Genomic DNA, 20,699 nt, shown 5'->3' with positions numbered 1-20,699 from the left:
ACGGGCCCAGACTAATTAGGCTGAATAGCCTTTTTCCGTGCAGTAATATTCTATGTAACTGAGATCCAGGAAATTAATACCACTTCTAAAAATATCCTAATAGTGTAACAATTTGCTAATTGTTGTCTCCTTATTGTTGACGTGGCTCAGGGGCGACCAGGCAGGGCTCATGTAAACTGTTGGGGGCTGACCAGCCTGTTTAGCTGATCAAGAACACTGAAGGTATAGACTTGTCTTCAACTCTGCAAACCTTACGAAATCTTTGTAAACCAATAGGCAGTGAGTAGGGAGACCAATAATCTAGTGTCCTGTTTAGGTTTCATTTGATAGCTTTCTTGCCTCTCATTCAAAAGGTAGTGGGGCAGGACATTTTGCTCACAATCTGGGATGATACTCCTGTGTAGCACCTTTCACGTCAAGAGGAGATCCCAAAGTGCTGAACAGACAAGGGTTTGTGCCCAAGCTGGGGATTGGAATTAAGAGGGGTGAGGTCAACGAGGTTGGGGGTGGGAAGATGACCAAAGGCACTTTCAAAAATGAAGGTCTTGAAACGGGCCTTGAAAGAGGCAAGGTAGAAGGTGTTCAAATGCTTTTTCGAATATACAATATATAATATAAAATGTTCAGCCTTCAAGTGCCTCCACGGCCTTGCTCCATCCTTTCATCCTAATCCTCTGGTCACTTTTGCTGTCAAGTGAATCATCTCTATCTTTTTTAGTTTGCTTGGAGAGTGTTTTATTGCCTTTTCCTGTTCCCCTTCAATTATGAAGGATTCCTGTAGCTCAGTGGTGAGAGCACTCGCCTTGCAAGCAAGACACCTGGGTTCAATTCCAGGCAGAGAGCGAAACCTTGGGCAAGTTTCCTTACTCCACACAGAGCCTAATAATAATCCCTCCAAAACCAAAAACAATAATAATTTGGTCATTTTCAATCCTCGACTGTTTGTGGGTCACTGCTGTGCACAATTGGCTGCTGCGTTTCGCCCACAAATCTACAGTCAATTCACTTTACAGCATATTCTGTGAAGCGCTTTGAGACGTCTAGAAGACATGAAAAGCGCTATATCAAAAGCAAAGATTATTATTATTATGGGGCAGTACCAAAGCTCAGAACTGTGTTTCAGAGTGTCATTTATCTAGGATCTTGCTAGGCTGAGAGATGATAATAATCTATGCATTTGATTTAGCATCTGTAACATCAAAGTATCGTGAAACACTTCATAAGGAAATTGTCTATTTTGTAGACAAACCTAGCAGACAATTTGCACACAGCAAATTCCCACAAACAGCCCATAAAGTGAGCGACTAATATTATCAGATGGATTGTTGACCAGGACACCAGGATCTTATAGGTCTATAATTGGCTGCCTTGATTGCCTTCAAATATACAGTTACTACACTTTAGAGTATGTGTCCTCTTATGAACGTTGAGCTGTTCTGGGATGCTTCCCACACGTGCAGTTTCCTGCCCTTCCTCACATGCAGTCCCTTCTCTGCTCATTCAGGTTTTTCTCTCTCTACTCAAAACACTCTGCAACTGCCGACACTGTGGCTATCTGACTCCAACCTCAATGGAACAACAACAAAATTGCATTTGTATAGCCCCTTTCACGTTGAGAGGATGTCCCAAGGCGCTGGACAGTCAGTGTTTCGGACCCGAGCTGGGGGTCGGGATTGGGGAGGGTGGAGGGCAGGTGGAAAGCAGGGTGATCGAAAGCACAGTCGAAGAGATGGGTCTTGAAGGTGGCAAGGAAGGGTGCAAGGTGGAGCGACTGCGAGATGGAGTTCCAAAGCGTGGAAGCAGAGTGGCAGAAGTCCCGCCTGCCAATGGTGGGGTGGGCAAGGCAAGGGACGTGGAGCAGGCCAGAGCCAGTTGAGCGGAGGGAGCAGGCAGGATAGTAAGGGGGTATGAGGTCGCAGAAGTAGAGGGGAGCAAGACCATGGAGGGCTTTGAAGGTGAGGACCAGGATCTTGAATTCTGTCCTCTGTGTGATGGGAAGCCAGTGGAGACGAGTGATGTTATGAATGCATGTATGAGGGAATAGTTTTTCCTATTTAGGCTCCTTAGGAATCTTTAACACAAATCCCCTCTCAATCTCCTCTGGCCTAGTGTAAATAGCCCCAATTTACAACATCAACTTGCATTTATACGAGGGACAGGGTCTCGGAGTACTTTGCCAGCTTCATGCATGTATTGCCTCATTCCTAGCACCATTTTAGAGAATCTGCACTGCAATCTTTCTGTCTCTGACATCCTTCCTGCAATGATATCCTTCCTGTAATGACATAGCCAAAACTGAATAAACCACTCCATTTCAGCCAAAATAATGTTTTATGCAATTCCATCGTGACTTCTGTACTTTTGTATTCACAAATTGTGTATCAATCTCCGTTTACTTCCTTGATGGCTTTGAACTTATTAATACGTTTGCCTTTTAATGTACATGTCTGCTAATGTTTCTGGGCACAGCCTCTAGCAAACCACAGGCTGGTTGTTACTTCCTCTTCCATTGCTTTGTCCTCATTAGTTCTGACATTTTAATGCTGTGTCTGATGCATTAACTAGTTTCTGGAGGTCTTTCATGCACTGTGATGAAGTTCAGAATTATGTTGCTATCTGTTTCACCAAAAAGAAACTTATCAACAACAACAACAATTTGCATTTATATTGGACCTTTCATATTGAGAGGATGTCCCAAGGAGCTGGACAATTAAGGGTTTGCACCTGAGCTAGGGGTTGAGTGGGGGCAAAAGATGGCACTTTGATATTTTGAAGGGTCAAAGGATCGTGCGCCAAAGGCAACTTATACAGCTAAATAAATCTGAGCCAATATAGTTTTTGAAGCACTGGGACATTTTTAAAACTTACTGTGTTTGTGGAGTGGGTGATAAAGGACTAGGTTCTTATAACCTACTCTTCACTGTTTGTTCAAAATTGGTGCTTTAGTATAGCACCCGTAAAAGCTTTCATACAGTTAACCTTCTGTATGTAATTTCATGCTTCCATAGATCTGCCTTTCTACATTGATCCGAAAGGCATGATAATTTGTTTGTAAGCACTCAGTCTTTCTCCTGAAGTCTTTCTCCCAACATGAAACTGAAGTCCAAGATAACAATATCCTAAAAATAATATTTTTTACATTTGTTATAGCATTTTATGTCATTGACGTCTCAAAGTAGTTTACAGGATACAATGTAAAGTGTAGTGATTGTGTAATTGGAGGCGAACACGGCAGCCAGTTTGTGCAAAGTAATGTCCCACAAACGCCCATGAAGTGAGTGACCAATTTTATCTGGGGAATTGTTGGCCAGGACACTGAGAAATTCCCTTCTCTTTTTGAGTTCTGCCATGGGATCTTTAACTTCCACCTCGAAAGGGCAGACAGGATCTCGGTTTAACATCTCATCGAAAGGACGGCACCTGCAACAATGCAGCAATCCCTCCCCAAACCACTGCATTGGAGTGTCAGCATAGTTACATGAATTCATAGTCTAGATGTGGGGCTTGAACCCACAACCTGATTCAGAGGCACCAAACTTATGTATTCAAACATAATGAAGTCATCCGATGCATTCACATTTCCCTCTAAACTATTTTAAAATGTTCATATAGATGATGTTTGTATACATGGCTCAGGTTCATTAACCAAGGAAGGAAACAAATCATTTTCACTGAGCATGGTGTTTGACTAGTTGTTACTTAAAGATTGAGAATAAGAATGATGGAGAGGATAGTGGAGGGAGGAAAGTTGAGTGATGGTGAAGATAGTGGAAGGAGGAGAGAGAGTGAGTGATGGTGAAGATAGTGGAGGGAGGAGAGAGAGTGAGTGATGGTGAGGATAGTGGAGGGAGGAGAGAGAGTGAGTGATGGTGAGGATAGTGGAGGGAGGAGAGAGAGTGAGCGATGGTGAGGATAGTGGAGGAGAAAGAGTGAGGGCTAATAACAACATAAGAACATAAGAATTTGCTGGGCGAAAGAAGACCATCTAGTTTGCCTTCCACCAAACCTGACAGTCGTTTGACATGTTGCGTCCCAAACTATATGCTGTTTCCTGAGATATGATTTTCTAGCAGAAATCTATCTAATTTATTCTTGAAACAAATTACATTTTCTGCTTCCACTGTCTCCCGAGGGAGCCTGTTCCATAAGTTTACTACTCGCTAGCTGAAATAGTGTTTCCGCAGATTTGTTCTGAATTTACCCCTCCTTCATTTGCAGGCCGTGTCCTCTGGTTCTGTTCTCTGGATAATAGGGATGTTCAAAAAGATCTAATTAGCTGGTGAACTCCACACGTGAAATGCACTATACAAATGTAACTTAGTTGTTGTTGATGATGGACTGTATGGCTTCCTGTGTTCCTATGGCACACCTTGGTCACAATAGTTCTTCTCTCCGCAGTCATGCCCCATGGTGCCCAGCGTGTCAGCAAATCCAGGCTGATTGGGAGAAGCTTGGGAAGTTGAGTGAAACAATTGGCATTCGTGTGGGAAAAGTGGATGTGACTCGTGAACCAGGTTCGCTGACATGTTCTTACTGCAGCTAAACATTCATATTGTTTTAAAATATCATAAAACTTGTGATTTATGTTTTTTTTGTACTGTGATTTAATTTATATTAATCCTTTCATTTGATAAAGTGGCCTCATCAAGTCGTCGCAACATTTCAAACCGCTTCACAGGATTTTGCTCTGAAGTGGTGTGACTGTATTTTGTGGGCAAACATGGAAGCTAGTATGTACACAGCACTGCCCTGCATACAGCCTTGCAGTCAGTGACCAATTTTATCTGGGGGATTGTTGACTTTTTGATCCATTTCACTTCACGTATCAATTATACAGTATAATATGATAACGTTGGTCATTCATTTCACGGCTATTTGTGGGATGTGCTAATTGCGGATTGGTTGCCATGTTTGCCTAGAAAATACACATTCAATACATTTCCTAGTAAAATCCTGTGAAGAGCTTTGAGACATCTCGATGATGTGGTAAGGTACTTTTATCAAATGCAAAAGTTATCACCATCTGTGGCTAGCATCATTTTTTAAAAGAAAATTCAAGCACACAGCTGGCCCTGACACCTGAGTTATTCTGAGAATGAACTATAGAATGGAAATAAAGTGCATTTTAAAGAATATTTTAAAGAATCTTGTCTGTAACGGTGTCTGAAATTGGACTTAATGCTGCATTTCTATCTTAGGTTTGAGCGGCCGTTTCTTTGTGACCACTTTGCCAACCATTTACCAGTAAGTATAATGACTGACTAGAGAGAGTGTGGCTTGCTTAAAGGGGCTCTGCGTCATTAAAAAGCATTCGGGCAAATCATTTCCAAGACTGCGAACGGTGGGCCTGTGACACTTTGTCTGAAATCACGTCAATGCCAGTGTAATGTAATGTTCTGCCGTGGCGGTAAAGTGTATATGTGTATATACAATAATACAGTCTCCGCTAACACTCCAGTGTAGTGATGGGAGAGTGCTGCATTGTCAAAGGTATTTCCTTCGGATGAGACAGCCTGTCTGCGCGTGTTCAGGTGGATGCACTCTTCTGCTCCCCTAATTCTGGAGAGTATTAGGTGCAGATTGGCAAGAGCTAAGGCTTGGGGGACACCAGATGTGTGTGCTCGGGTAACTGCTGGGGTTTAATCGGCAAAAAACACAGCTTGCCATTAAGAGCATGGTCTGGCAAGCTTCCCTCTCCTTGCATAGATACATAGACATAGAAACAGGAGTAGGCTATTCAGCCCCTCAAGCTTGTTTTGCCATTTTATAAGATCATGGCTGATCTATACCTCAAGTCCAGTTACCCGCCCTTGCCCCATATCCCTTAATACTCTGACCTAAGAAATACTTACCTACCTCCTTGTCCAGCTAGGACTACCTTGCCCCAGCCCATGGTGATGGACAGAATTTTGATCCTGTTTAAAATAAGTTTGATTGACTCTTGCTTTATTTTACTCTGAACAGTGCCAAAGACGGTGTCTTCCGGAAATACCATGGTTCAAGAGTGCTCCAGGATTTTCAGAGCTTCGTAACAGAGAAGAAGTGGGAGACGTTGGAGTCAATCAGTGGATGGAAATCTCCATCATCTTTCGCGTAACTACTTCATTCCATTCTAACATATAAAAGGGTCCTTTTGACTAACTTACATTGTGAAGTGGTATGTGTACTTGTATTGTCTGTACACTAATATAGTCTCAGCTGACACTCCAGTGCAATGTTGGAGGAGCGCTGCATTGTCAAAGATACAGTCCTTCAGATGAGCTATTAAACCGAGGTCCAGTCCTGTGGAGAGAGGCAAGATATGATGTAACGTGACTGATTCAGAAGGAAGCTTTTTTTCTGATTGGTGTCTGACAAGTGGAAACACATCATTTGCTTGAGTTTCTAAGCCAGACTGAGCTCCATGTATGTCATCTACAGGTGGAAATTCCCATGTCTGGAATGGAACGTACACTCTCTCCCGGAGGAACGCATCCTGCTTACCTAATTCTGGGGAGTAATAGGCACAGGTTGGCCAGAGTCATGGTTTGGGGACTCCAAGGTGCAGCTGTTGGAGTTTTAACTAGCTAAACCGCATATCTTGATATCGAGAGCACTGTTTGGCAAGCTTTCCTGCTGCTTGTCCAGCTAGGACCACCCTACCCTTTAGAGCTTTGGCTCGCAGGGTTACCAGGAGCTGAGTAGGAGGATTCCCTGCTTCCAGTGACTGGTTTGCTTCTCTTAAGTCCTGCTGGTGAGCAAGGCTGGCTGTGCTGTCATCAGGAGTGTCCTGGAGTAATGTAAACCCGTCACAGAAGATTGACTTGATTCTCACAGAGATAGTTCTGCATTTAATAATTTTTTGAAAACCTAATGACAGATGCTTGAACTGATCACCTTTTCATCTCATGAACTTTACTGAACAGTTTTGTGAATTTTGCCAGTTTTCCCTATTACCTGGTATTTAGCTTTAATGAAGCCTGCGTAAGATTTATTAATTTTTGTCTTTTTGAAATCTTTCTGTAGCATGTCCGGGATGGCAGGTCTTTTCCGACTATCAGTGTGGATTAGAGTAAGTGTGAACTGGACTCGCCATGCGGCTTCTCTTGAGAATTTCTTTGCAGATATAATTTGGTGACATTAATGCAGTGAAATCCTCTTGTATATAAATCTTGTTGCACAATCTGAAATCAAGTGCAGTGAAAGGTAATCAAAGTTAAAACGGGTAGAGACATCCCAGTGGAGTAGTTTTCTTCAAAGTACGCTTTTATTTCCTACAAACTATAGCCTAATCTGTTAACTATGCTGTTAAAATATATTTATTACTGATGCTTCAAAGTAGTGTGAGGAAATAAAAGAATTGTTCAGAAGGTGGCAGATAGGATTTTTGGGGGGTTTATGACACATGCGGAATACTATCACCATGCTTAAGAGTATCCAAACTAGTCAGAGCTCCATGCATCCTATCTACACATGGGAACATTCAAAAGTATATTCTATGAAGCCCTTTGAGACATCTAGAAGCTGTGATAAGGCACTATATCAAATGCAAGGATTAGTATTATTATTTATTGGAATGGGATGCGCACTCTCTTCCTGGAAGGGTGCATCCTGCTTACCTAATTCCGGAGGGTATTAGGCACAGGTTGGCAAGGGCCAAGGCTTGGGGATCCCAGAGTGTGTATTGGGGTAACATTGGGCTTCCCGCCCTACCCATCAGGCCGTTGGAGGGTTAACAGGAGCTGAGTGACTGGTCTGTCCCTCAAGGTAAAAAATGAGTAAAAAAGAAAGAGCATTGCAATAGATTTAACAGTCAGTCAAATGGCTTGTTTGTTGTGCCTGTGTGTGATTGAAAACGTGATGCTTTTTTTTTACACAGGAAGTACACAGTTACTTGACTGAGACCCTCGGAATTCCGGTTTGGGGGTCTTACATTGCCTTTGCTATGGTTACACTGCTGGCTGGTCTCATCCTTGGCTTGGTAAGATGAAGACCCTTCGCATGTCTCTCGATTTACCTCTGGTCAGTCATGGGATATCCTGATCAGTGTTATTCCTGGAGCTGAGCTGGGACCAGACAATATTGACTTTCATTGGGTTTAATATTAATTGAATCTTGATTAAGAAACAGCCATTGAGCCAGTCTGTCATTGTCTCGGCATCCAGTCTTCTACTCGCCCATTGCTGATTGCTCACATCTCCTCTATTCAGGTGTCAGCCTGGCTCAGTCAATAGTTCTCTTGCTTCTAAGTCAGAAGGATGTGGGTTCATGAACCACATCAGGACTTTGCACTGGTAGTCTAGGCTGACACTTCGACACAAACACTGGGATAGCACTGCACTGTCAGAGATGCTGTCCTTCGTTTGAGACATTAAACTTGAAGTCCCATATGTTAGTTCAGGTGGATTTTAAAGATCCCATGGCACTATTCAAAGAGAGTTTGTCCCAATATCCGGACCAACTTTCGACCATTGATTTCATGGATGCTTGTGGGACTTTGCTGTGTGCAAATAGGCTGCCACTGTTCACAGTTTGTGGGCCCAGATTTCAGGTGTGCTATAATTCCAGATATTTTTGCATATCAATTTGGTTTGCATAAATCACCCTTTCTGAATAAATCATCCAAGATTTTTTTAAAAATTCTTAATCACTCAGTTTTGACTTCCATCTTGTCATTTCAGATTCTGGTGCTTATTGCTGACTGTTTATGTCCAACCAAGTCTAAATATAAATCCCAGGTGACCGGTAAGAATGACACTGTTATTTCATTCCATGGTAATGTGCTCTGATGTTTGTATTTCAAACAGTGCCTATAATGTTCAATGTTTCAAAGTGCTTCATAGGTAATTGTTGTCAAGTGTAGCTGCCCAGGGAGAGACAGTGAGGATGTAATTGATGAGACAGTGAGAAAATAACTAAGGAGATAGAGAGAAAGATACACACATTGAGGAAATAACTGAAGACAAGAGAGAGAGAGCGAGACAGTGAGGAAATATCTGATGAAAGAGAGGGACAGTGGGGAGGATAATCTTTGTATTTGTAGGGTTTTTTCGTTAGATCTGACACCATGCTTCAGAGAATCCAAACCAAACAAAATTCCACGTATACCACCTACAAATGAGAATTCCTGTGTCTGGAACGGAATACGCACTCTGTCGCTGGAAGGACTCGCGCTGCGGGAGCAATAGACGCAGGTTGGCAACAGTCACGGTTTGTAGACCCCAGACTGTGTGTTGGGTAACTGCAAGTGAAATCTACATAACTTGCTTTCGAAAGCAGTGCCTGGCAAGCTTTCTGCTGCTTGTTGAGATGCCAATCTGCACTCTATATAAATGTGTTGGTGTTGAGCAGCAAGGACTCAACCCGAGGGCTTTGATTTTCAGGGTTCAAAGGAGTTGAGTGGAGAGAATCCCTGCCCCTAGTGAATATTCTGTCTTTCCTAGTTGTACCGATGAGGCAGACTGGCTATGCTGTTACCAGGACACTTATGTCCGCTCTCCCCAGAGGATAATAATAGTAATAATAATCCTTGCATTTGATATAGCGCTTTTCACGTCTGCTAGATGTCCCAAAGCGCTTCACAGAATATACTGTAAAGTGAATTGACTGTATATTTGTGGGCGAACGCGACAGCCAATTGGGCATAGCAATGTCCCACAAACAGTCATGGATTGAAAATGACCAATTTATTATTGTTTTGTTTTTTGGAGAGATTATTATTAGGTGTGTGGAGTAAGGAAACTTGCCCAAGGTTTCGCCCTGCCTGGAAATGAACTCAGGTCTCTCACTTGCAAAGCGAGTGCTCTAATCACTGAGCTACAGGACTCCACTAGTTGGTCATTTGACATCCAACCAGCACAGGTTTGAGCCCTCATTAGGTGGATGGTAGGTACCAGGAGTTTCCTGATAAGCAGCACAGCTCAGCATGAAATGCGTGAGAGCATTTTATCTTCCTGCCCACAGCTTGAACACACATCTCTACCCACTTGGTTCCATCAGTTAGAGGTGTGGAGGGAAGAGAAGCTGGGGAGGGTTGTAGGAGAGGAGTGAAGGGAAGGTTGGGGGCACAGAAGTAGGGCCATTAGCTCAAGTCAGTGGTGGCAACTAAAACCTTTCATGTTAAGACTACGAACGAGGTATCAGTGCGACATGGCTCAGGCTCGCTGGCTTGGAGGTGACTTGGGGAGACTGTGTTGTATGTGTGTGTGGGGTGGGGCAGGGGTGAGAGTCTTATGAATTGCTGGAAGTAGTGCTCAGAATTTAAATTATCTATTGATTTAGGCATGTGTTAGTTAGATGGGTTGAGTGAGGTATTAGTGGTAAACAGGAAAATACAGTATAAAAAGAAAATTATACTTGGCTTTTTTAAAAATATAAACCTATCTTGTGACGTCATGCAGCAGATTTTCTTCTGGCCACTGTGGCCTGTGCAATTACTCTTTCCGTCTTGCCCGATGCCTTGGCCCCAACCTTGCTTGACTCATCTCATCTCCTTTCATCTCACAGCCTACTGACTCGGAGGCGAGAGTGCTACCAACTGAGCCAGGCTGGCGGTCACCTTTTGTGACATTTCATTGTGCAGTAAATCTCATCTGTACATCTGCCCAAATCCCGTTCAGGAGTTTATATTCTATGCAAGTTTGACATAACTCATACTTCGCATTAGTCATATAAAATGTATGATTCCAATTGATGATAATATAATAATTTCACTGTCATGTGACTTATGTGAGGCTTGTTGTATCTTCTACATATATTTGTAATTTTTCCATCATTGCGTCTTATCTCTGCTCCGTGTTCTGACAGAGACCACAGAGAAAGATGATGAAGATATGGAAGATGAGGAGTCCAACCATCCCCAGGAGGAAACAGATTTGGATTGGGATTTGAGAACAGCCGAGGGGAATAATTTGAGCGACAACAACTCGGGAGATGATTCTCCTCAGGAGGAGGCCTCTCCTGAGGAAAATGTCTGTTCTGGGGAAGATGCCTCAAGAGGAAAAGAATCTACGAATCTCAATCAACCGTCGTCGGACAGCGAAGAGGAGACATCAGTCAGAAAACGCAAAACGATAGAGAATTTGTAACTGTCAACAAATACGTTTTGATTTTTTTTAAAAAACAAACCGAAATCAGACCAAAGAATTGAGTGTGTACATCTCTGCACACTCTTCCGTTTCAACTTGTAGGGACTTGGTTGCATTTGCATTAACATTGTCTTGTTCATGACGGACAATCACAAGCTAAATTGCCTGTTCCGGTCTTTCTCCTCTTTTCCTCAAGCCCCCCGGCTCTTGCTGGGGTGATTAGTTTCTCGCTCAGTTCCACACCCAAGCAGTCAGTCTTAGTGGGAACCTAGAGCGCAAGTCGGAATTCTGGGTACGTCACAAATTCCCTACATTATTGCCAACGTTACGACAGCCAGAATAACAGGGCCTCAGTCATTCCCCTTGCACTGCAAGAGGCGTGGTTTGAACAAAATGATTTTTTTTATTTTAGCGGCGTTCAGCTTTTGTAAATCCTGTACATTGAGCCTGGGCATTTTTCTAATGAAATTCAAGTGAATTCCCCATCCAGATCTGGGTATTTTTGACTGACACAATTCTCCAAAATTGTGAAACACCAGAATTCTTCACCAGAGTATTTCCTTCACATGGACAATGATTGTAACTTTCCATTTGAACAAATGGCACAGATTCCAAATACTTTCAATAGACAGAAACCAAAAAGTATTTCAGCAGTATTCCTTTTCAGCATTGTGTGTAAACCATGTGTTCAAAGGAATATAAGGGGCTTTTAAATAATCATGACTCTGGAATGACTGGTTGATTTGCCTCGTTGATAAAAGTTTTTGAAACAAAAACATATTGCAAGTCTGCAGCATCAGATGTTTCGCTGGTCACTGAATCGGGCTAAAAGCTGTTGGAGGCAATAGAATTACAGCAGCAAAGAAACAGAAAGCTCTTCACCCTCCAATTTACAATATCATTATTGCCCTACCTACCGAAAACGTTCACTTTTTTATGAATTAATATCTCAACAATTTTTGCATGAAGCTGAAGACTATTTCTAGCTGTTATTAACAAAATTTTTGCCAGGTTTGCATTTGATCTTGGAGTACTCGGTATCATAAAATATGGGGCTGAAATTTAAAAATATACTATTTTTGTACAGAATTTATTTCTGGATTTATTACTCAACATTGGTGAGGGAGAATACATTTTAAACAACCTTTCGCAATTTGGTGAGATTGGTGTTGGGGTGTACCTTTTTATAGGATGAATGCAAAAGTACTGTTACGTGTTATATTTTGTATAGGTTGTCTGGCTTGGCTTTGGCTCTTTACAAGGTAAGTAGATGCTTCCAAAAAACTTGCATTCATTCAAAAAGACTCTACATTGTAACTGCAATGAATACTTTATATATTTTTCAGCTACAGTATTGCAGTTGTCATTAAAACTTGCTTTTTTTAGTTTTATTCAAGAAACTTCCCTCTCTTGCAATGTTATTTGAATCGCACACTTGAGGCCCCAAACTTTTGAGAAAGAAAAAAGAGCCATGTAAAAATGGACCAAAAATACATTTGCTGTCTTTATGTTTGAGGTTTATATTCAGAATAAATTATTGTACTTATGGAAGGCAAAACTATTGTATGCACCGTTGCATGCAGTGGTGCATTATGTTCTGATTAAACAAGTTCGCAAAGTACGCGTTATTTCTGTAAACCCCATTCATTTCTATTAATGGTAAAAAATAAAAGCATGTCTTTTCTACACAATCTGTTACGTTCTGTTTGTGTGAAGTTAGCTGTTTTTTAAGGTTGGAGCATTGCCGTTAAGCGAATGAGTTAGTGCGTCAAAGGTTAGTGAATTCCTTGCATTTGATATTGTGCCTTAGCACGTGGTCAAGATGTCTCGTAGAGCTTCAAGATTTTACTGTGAAGTGGATTAATGAATACGGCAGCTAACGTGCACACAGCACAGTCCCACAAACAGGCAAGAAATGAATGACCAATTTTATCTGGGAGTGGGAGATTGTCAGCCAGGACACTGGGAGAAACACTCTTCTCCTTTTTGAGACTTGCCACAGGAACTCAGTTTAATGTCACATTTCAAGGTTGGTTCAGTTGATGAAATAAGATGTTAATTCTTAGGCTAAATGAGACGGAAGAAAAATTATAATTAAAGATTATCAATGTTAGACAGACTAGAAAGTGAGGGTGAATACAACTCAGATCTGCTGCACATTCCCTGACCCCTTGTATTTTACAATCGGTAGCTGAACTTTCAGCCTTTATGCACCTGCTCTCTGGAACTCCTAAAATCCGTTCCCCCTGTGCCCTCTCTCACTGCTTTCTCCTGTGACACCACTCAAATAAAATGAGCAAATGCTCTGAACTTGGAAAAAGTTTTACCCTTATGCTGGGTTCACAGCCACCTCTCTGTCCTCAATCCTCTGTGGGCTTTTACCCTCCTGACTTGAAAGGCGCTATACCTTTCTACTACATTCACGTCACTTAATTGTACCTGATTTGTGGAATGTTGGGGGTGGGGGGCAGATTTCCCCCTCCGGATGCCCCCTTACTGATGGGTAAATGCTGGCGACAATCCACGACTGTTTGTGGGACATTTGTTATGTGCAATTGGCTGAACGCTTTGCCCGCAGAATATGTAGTTAATCTACTTTACAGTATACTGTGATGAGCTTTGAGACGTGTCACCGCATGATAAGAACGCCTTATTAATAATCCCTCAAGAAAAAAAACCAATAATAAATTGGTCATTTCTAACCACGACTGTCTGTGGGACACTGCTGTGCGCAATTGGCTGCCGCGTTTCGCCCACAAAATACACAGTCAATTCACTTTACAGTCTATTCTGTGAAGCGTTTGAGACGTCTCGAAGACGTGAAAAACTGTATATCAAATGGAAGGATTATTATTATTATGATAAGGTGTATATCAAATGGAAGGATTATTATTATTATTATGATAAGGTGTATATCAAATGGAAGGATTATTATAATAATCAATCAATCAATCAATGACGGGGGGCGGGGCTCCAGTCACGTGCTCTAGTCTGCGCGCGCGCCGCCGCACAGACTGCTGGGAATGGTGGTGAGCGCGAGTCTCGGTGGCACCGGCGGTAACGGGCGGTGACCGGACAGCAGAGCCTCCGCCGCTCCCGGCGCCAGAGCCGCTGGTGGTTACCGGGGGCTGTGAGCTGCCCGGCCGGCGGCCGCCGCGACTGACCGTCTCTGTCCCGCTCCCCGGGGGCTGAGCTGTGGCCGCGGACCTGCTGAGGGGGGCGCGCGGCCCGGCCCGGCCTAACCTCCTGCCCCCGGCCTCCGCCCGTCACTGTCTCCCGGGCCCGGGCCCGGCCCCGGCACAGCGCTGAGCGGTGGCCGTGAAGCGGGCGTCATGGAGCAGTCTAACAATGGCTTACCCCGTACGCCCAGGGGCTGTCGTCGCCGCAGGTCAGTCCGGGGCTGATGGGTGTGTTTCAATGTCTCTCCACTGAAGGCCTTAAATTCACACCAACTGTGAGGGGTTCCCGGGAGGCGGTACACACTGAGCGCGGGATAGCCCGTCAGGAAAGAGGTCTTAAACTCCCAGCAATCCGCCCACTTCCTCCAGTCGGCAGCCACTGCCCCGCTTCATGTCCCGCACCCTTCCTGCACCATCATCAGTGGTCGGTCTTTCAGCCTTTCTGTCCCCGTTCTCTGGAACCTGTAGGTCAGTGGTTAGAGCACTCACCTTGAGAGCGAGAGACCTGGGTTTGATTCCCGGAGGGTGAAATGTTGGGCAAGTTTCCTTACTCCACACGCAGTAATAATAATAATAATAATAATAATCCTTGCATTTGATATAGCGCTTTTCACGTCAGGAGGACGTCCCAAAGCGCTTCACAGAACACACTGTAAAGTGAATTGACTGTATATTTGTCGGCGAACGCGGCAGCCAATTGCGCACAGCAATGTCCCACACACAGTCGTAGATTGAAAATGACCAATTTATTATTGTTTTGGGTTTTGGAGGGATTATTATTAGGCTCTGTGTGGAGTAAGGAAACTTCCCCAAGGTTTCGCCCTCTGCCTGGAATTGAACTCAGGTCTCTCACTTGCAAAGCGAGTGCTCTAACCACTGAGCTACAGGACTCCAAAGTAAGAACCTGGTTGTTAGTCAATTGGCGGATTGCTTTTCTGGGGATAATAATTCCTTCAAAACAAATTGGTTACTTCGATCCACGACTGTTTGTGAGACACTGCTGTGCGCAATTGGTTGTCGCGTTTCGCCTACGAAATATACAGTCAATTCACTTTACAGTATATTGTATGAAGCGCTTTGAGACATCTCGAAGACGTGATAAGGCGTTATATCAAATGCAAGGATTATTATTTATTATTAACTCCGTCCCAGAGAACCTTTTCCTCATGCCTTCTCTCGGCTTCCAAGTCTGACTCAAGACATTCCTCTTTGATCTTTCCTTCAGTTATCTCCCTCACCTCCACCCCTCCTGAATGCGACCCACTGCTCAGGTGCAAACCCTCAACTGTCCAATGCCTTGGGAAGTGAAAGGTGCTATATAAATATATATAATAAAATGTTTAAATACAAGCTCTGCTGCGTGCAGAGTTGATGTAGATATGCCGTGTTTCCTCCACAAAATATCCAGTCAATTTGCTTTACAGTATATTCTGTGAAACGCTTTGAGATGTATCAACGATGTGATTTCAAATGCAAGGATTATTGTTGTTGTAATCCTGATAATTGTATTTATTACAGCACATTTCATGTGAAAATATCTTAAAGTGCTTTCTAAAATGTAATAGATTGTGAATGAAGTGGATGTAGTTTTTAGGCAAACATAACTTTGTTTTGAACAATTGGTGTGGTAGGCTTAACTTTGAGTGGATTTGAAAACACATTAACCCTGTTCTTGTTGGTTGTGGCCATTGCAGTGAATGAAGCAGAAAATGGTGTTTGTGGGTAAAATAAGTTGTTTATGTTTGATTCTTGTGTGTGTATAAACATTGTTAAAATGAACGCATTGCATATCTACATCAATACTTGAACAACATCCTTTATCGGAGCTTATTTTATGTAATTATTAATAATAATACTTGTATTTGACCTTATTAATAACAATACTTGTGCCTGACCTTATCATGTCATCACAGTATCTGTTTACACTTTACAGCAGTCACTGTGAAGTGATGTATTTTGTAAGTGAGTGTGACAGTCCTTTTTATCTGGGGATGATTGTTGGGCAGAACACCGGGAGAAACTCTTTTTTCGAATAGTGCAATGGCATCTTTACTATCCACACGAACAGGTAGACAGGACCTTGGCTTAATGCCTCACCTGAAGGACGCCACCTCTGACATTGCAGCAACCCCCAGTACTGTGTTGGAGTGTCAGCCTTGATCAAGTTCAAAGTCCTGACGTGGGGTTTGAACTCACAACTTTGACAAACAACAACAGCAACAAGATTACATTTGTATAGCGCCTTTCACGTCAGGAGGATGTCCCAAGGTGCTGGCCAGTGTACAGCATTTCAGACCTGAGCTGGGGTCAGGGAACGAGAAGGGAGGGGAGGGGAAGGGGGTGACAAAGATGCAAGAGTGCCATTGACTGAGCCAGGCTGACCCCTGAATAGAGGAGATATGATCAATCGATTGGCAGAGAAATTCCTTTCTCGAAGATTGTTGGTTTAAACCCCATATCCCACACTCTGGGACTTTGATCTCATAGTGTAGGCTGACACTCCGGGGAGTGCTGCATCGTTGGAGGTGCCAACTGAGCCATTAAAGCAAAGACCCATCTGCCTGGTCAGATTGTTGGGTTCAGAGGGATGGCCCGCGAGGAATTAACCACTCTGCTTCCCCTATCAATTGGGCAGCGTATAAACACACTGATTTGCAAGTGATTTTGATTTTGTCTCCCTCCATAGGCTGTAGATCTCCCGCACCGGGCTTCGTGACCCTACCACCCCCATCCTCGCCCGACTCCACTGGCTTCCCATCACACAGAGGATACAGTTCAAGATGCTGGTCCTCACCTTCAAAGCCCTCCATGGCCTTGCTCCCCCCCTACTTCTGCGACCTTCTAACCCCCTGCCAACCTGCCCGCTCCCTCCACTCAGCAGGCTTCGGCCTGCTTCACGTCCCCCCATTGGCGGGTGGTCCTTCTGCTACTCTGCCCCCACCATCTGGAACTGCACCCCACAGTGCCTCCGCCTCTCTCCTCTGGATTTCCCATTTCCCGTTTCTCCTCTGGATTTTCCATTTCTTCCAATTTCTCCTCTGGATTTCCCAATTCTTCCAGTTTCTCCTCTGGATTATCCATTTCTTCCAGTTTCTCCACTGGATTTTCCATTTCTTCTCGTTTCTCCTCTGGATTATCCATTTCTTCTCGTTTCTCCTCTGGATTATCCATTTCTTCTCGTTTCTCCTCTGGATTATCCATTTCTTCTCGTTTCTCCTCTGGATTTTCCATTTCTTCTCGTTTCTCCTCTGGATTTTCCATTTCTTCTCGTTTCTCCTCTGGAGTTCCCCATTTCTTCTCGTTTCTCCGCTGGAGTTCCCCATTTCTTCTCGTTTCTCCGCTGGAGTTCCCCATTTCTTCTCGTTTCTCCGCTGGAGTTCCCCATTTCTTCTCGTTTCTCCGCTGGAGTTCCCCATTTCTTCTCGTTTCTCCGCTGGAGTTCCCCATTTCTTCTCGTTTCTCCGCTGGAGTTCCCCATTTCTTCTCGTTTCTCCGCTGGAGTTCCCCATTTCTTCTCGTTTCTCCGCTGGAGTTCCCCATTTCTTCTCGTTTCTCCGCTGGAGTTCCCCATTTCTTCTCGTTTCTCCGCTGGAGTTCCCCATTTCTTCTCGTTTCTCCGCTGGAGTTCCCCATTTCTTCTCGTTTCTCCCGCTGGAGTTCCCCATTTCTTCTCGTTTCTCCGCTGGAGTTCCCCATTTCTTCTCGTTTCTCCGCTGGAGTTCCCCATTTCTTCTCGTTTCTCCGCTGGAGTTCCCCATTTCTTCTCGTTTCTCCGCTGGAGTTCCCCATTTCTTCTCGTTTCTCCGCTGGAGTTCCCCATTTCTTCTCGTTTCTCCGCTGGAGTTCCCCATTTCTTCTCGTTTCTCCGCTGGAGTTCCCCATTTCTTCTCGTTTCTCCGCTGGAGTTCCCCATTTCTTCTCGTTTCTCCGCTGGAGTTCCCCATTTCTTCTCGTTTCTCCGCTGGAGTTCCCCATTTCTTCTCGTTTCTCCGCTGGAGTTCCCCATTTCTTCTCGTTCTCGTTCGCCGCTGGAGTTCCCCATTTCTTCTCGTTTCTCCGCTGGAGTTCCCCATTTCTTCTCGTTTCTCCGCTGGAGTTCCCCATTTCTTCTCGTTTCTCCTCCCTTGCCTCTTTCAAGACCTGTCTCAAGACCCTCCTTTTCGACGATGCTTTCGGTCACCCACCAACCCCCCACCTGCTCTCTACCCACCCACCCCGCTTCCAATCCCCAGCTCAGGTCCGAAACACTGATTTCCCATTTCTTGTTGTTTCTCCTCTGGATTTCCCATTTCCAGTGAAGTGTTTTGAGACATCTCAGTGATGTCATAAACAGTTATACCAAATGCAAGGATTATTATAAAGCTGAGATGTCATTTCTGATGAGCCTAATATTGGCATTAAGTACTCTCAGAGGCACCTGCTGCACTGTATAGTATCAGTGGTATTGACAGTTATCTTGATGGCAGTTTTGTGCTGTTAGTAGAAATCAAATTGAGATCACCCAAATCGATATCAGATGGAACCAAACACAGCTGTGAGGTGCACACTTAATGGGCCCACTGGGCAGTTTCTGTTTTGCGATGTTCTGTAACTTAATGGTGTCCTGGCACATGAAAATCATGTCTGCCAGATATAGGACATATACAAGCTAGTTTGGGTACAGAACATTTGTGTAAAGAGTGAAATGTATTGTGACAATTTTGTTTGGTTCAAGTTGATACATTCTTGTGTCAATAAATACTTCAAAATGTCTGGAATGTATCTGTGACTATAAACAGTAGAATGCCAGTTATCCGCACACATGGCTCAGAAGCAGAAGTCGGAAAGGGCTGCAAGATGCTGACAAATATACTGGTATGCAAAGTTATACATACACAAGGTTAACCAGGAAAACTCTGATCTTACGGCCACATCGTGATCCAAGCCACCTCATGTGCATGCCCAACTTCACACACGCTCAACAGTTTAGTTTTCTTGCCTATAGCAAAGGTAAGTCTTTAGGATTAGAGATCTATTGTAGAGGTAAAGAATGGAAGGGACAAAGTGCAAATAGAGAAGGGCTGGTACAGTGTGGAGCTACAGTACAACTCCCAATGGAACAGTTTGGTTAGTTAGGACTGTTGTCGATTTGAATTTTGTGTGAGGTCCAATTATCTGCACTGTTTGCTAATCCATAAAGGGCTGTCCCCAATTTGTGTGGTCAATTGTCTCTCTTCTATATTCAGCAATCTGTGTGCCTGCTTTTTATTCAGCTGTGTGTCGGGAGCAAAACTACATCAACTTAAATTTCTTGGTTGTTTTCCTCAGGGTGCCGTGACGCCAGGAATAAACATTTTCAGTCCCATGATGCCATATGGCACTGGCTTGACTCCACAACCAGTTCAGAGCTCCAATAGTTTGCCACTTTTGGAAGAACAACAAAGACAACAACAAGCAGCACAACAGTCTACAACATCTCAACCATCAACACAAGTGTCCTCCAGCCAGCCACCACAGCTCTTTCACTCACAGACGACCACCACAACCACTTTACCAGGCAACACGCCTTTTTATCCATCACCAATGACACCTATGACACCAATAACCCCAGCTACTCCCGCTTCTGAGAGTTCAGGAATTGTGCCACAACTACAGTAAGTAACATTAGTTTGGATATGTTTGTGCAGATCAGGCTAATCAACGTCGGTGCTGAGTGATATTTTACACTTTTGCTTTTATGTTAAAATACAATGCTTTCAAATAAGGTGTGTAGAATTCAATGTTGAGTAATGGTTTGTTGTGCTCAACCCAATCAATAGGCAATAATCTTGATTTCCAGGGTGTTCCACTTGCACCAGCCATTGGGATTGAAAAGCACTCAAATGGCAAAACTACCAAATTGCTGGTATAAACAACATTTCAGCAGGGAATCCTGTGCATATCGCAAACTCACCTCACGATCGTTTGACATTGCCATTAGCTGCTGCGTTTGCCCACAAAATACGCACAGCAATAAAACGTGAACACAAGTTCATATAATGAGAACTTAGAATCCACCTTGTTTGGTATACGGAGAGGTAAGCTCAAACTCTGCGTGTCATACTGAGCTGTGCTGCCTCACCAGGAAACTCACAGGCAGTTTTTGGTACATTGGTTTATTCACATAGTGAGGGCTCAATGCTCAACTTGCGAGGGCTCAAACCTGGACTTGTTGAATGTCACATTACCAAATAGTGACTGTTGCTAGACAGTGTTTTCAATGGCAAACTATGTGATTTTAGCTGGTTGAATTCCAGCAGAACCCCAACACACAACCTTGGCTCTTGTCAGCTTGCATCTAAATTTCTTCAGAATTAGGTAACCAAGCTATCGCCTGCAAAAAAATATACTTTCAATTCACTTTACAGAATATTCTGTGAAGGCTGAGACATCTCGAAGACGTGATAAGGCGCTATATCAAATGCAAGTATTATTA

General features: G+C 43.6%; 1 protein-coding gene and 1 pseudogene across 1 annotated transcript in view; both read left to right on the top strand.

The window, feature by feature from the left end:
• The window catches only part of tmx4 (thioredoxin-related transmembrane protein 4), a 17,971-nt gene extending 5,219 nt beyond the window's left edge, over positions 1-12,752 (top strand). The window contains exons 2-8 of the mRNA XM_042333150.1: positions 4,399-4,514; positions 5,199-5,244; positions 5,965-6,093; positions 7,006-7,051; positions 7,859-7,960; positions 8,661-8,724; positions 10,786-12,752. Of these exons, the coding sequence (XP_042189084.1) occupies positions 4,399-4,514; positions 5,199-5,244; positions 5,965-6,093; positions 7,006-7,051; positions 7,859-7,960; positions 8,661-8,724; positions 10,786-11,066 (784 nt within the window). The 3' untranslated portion in view covers positions 11,067-12,752. The remainder of the gene's footprint in view (positions 1-4,398; positions 4,515-5,198; positions 5,245-5,964; positions 6,094-7,005; positions 7,052-7,858; positions 7,961-8,660; positions 8,725-10,785) is intronic.
• A 1,489-nt stretch (positions 12,753-14,241) lies between these two features.
• Positions 14,242-20,699, top strand: part of LOC121848590 — a 9,776-nt pseudogene continuing 3,318 nt past the window's right edge.

Source organism: Callorhinchus milii, unplaced genomic scaffold (assembly GCF_018977255.1).
Source record: "Callorhinchus milii isolate IMCB2004 unplaced genomic scaffold, IMCB_Cmil_1.0 Scaffold3, whole genome shotgun sequence".
Lineage (NCBI taxonomy): Eukaryota > Metazoa > Chordata > Chondrichthyes > Chimaeriformes > Callorhinchidae > Callorhinchus > Callorhinchus milii.
This window is presented reverse-complemented; position numbering and strand designations above follow the sequence as displayed.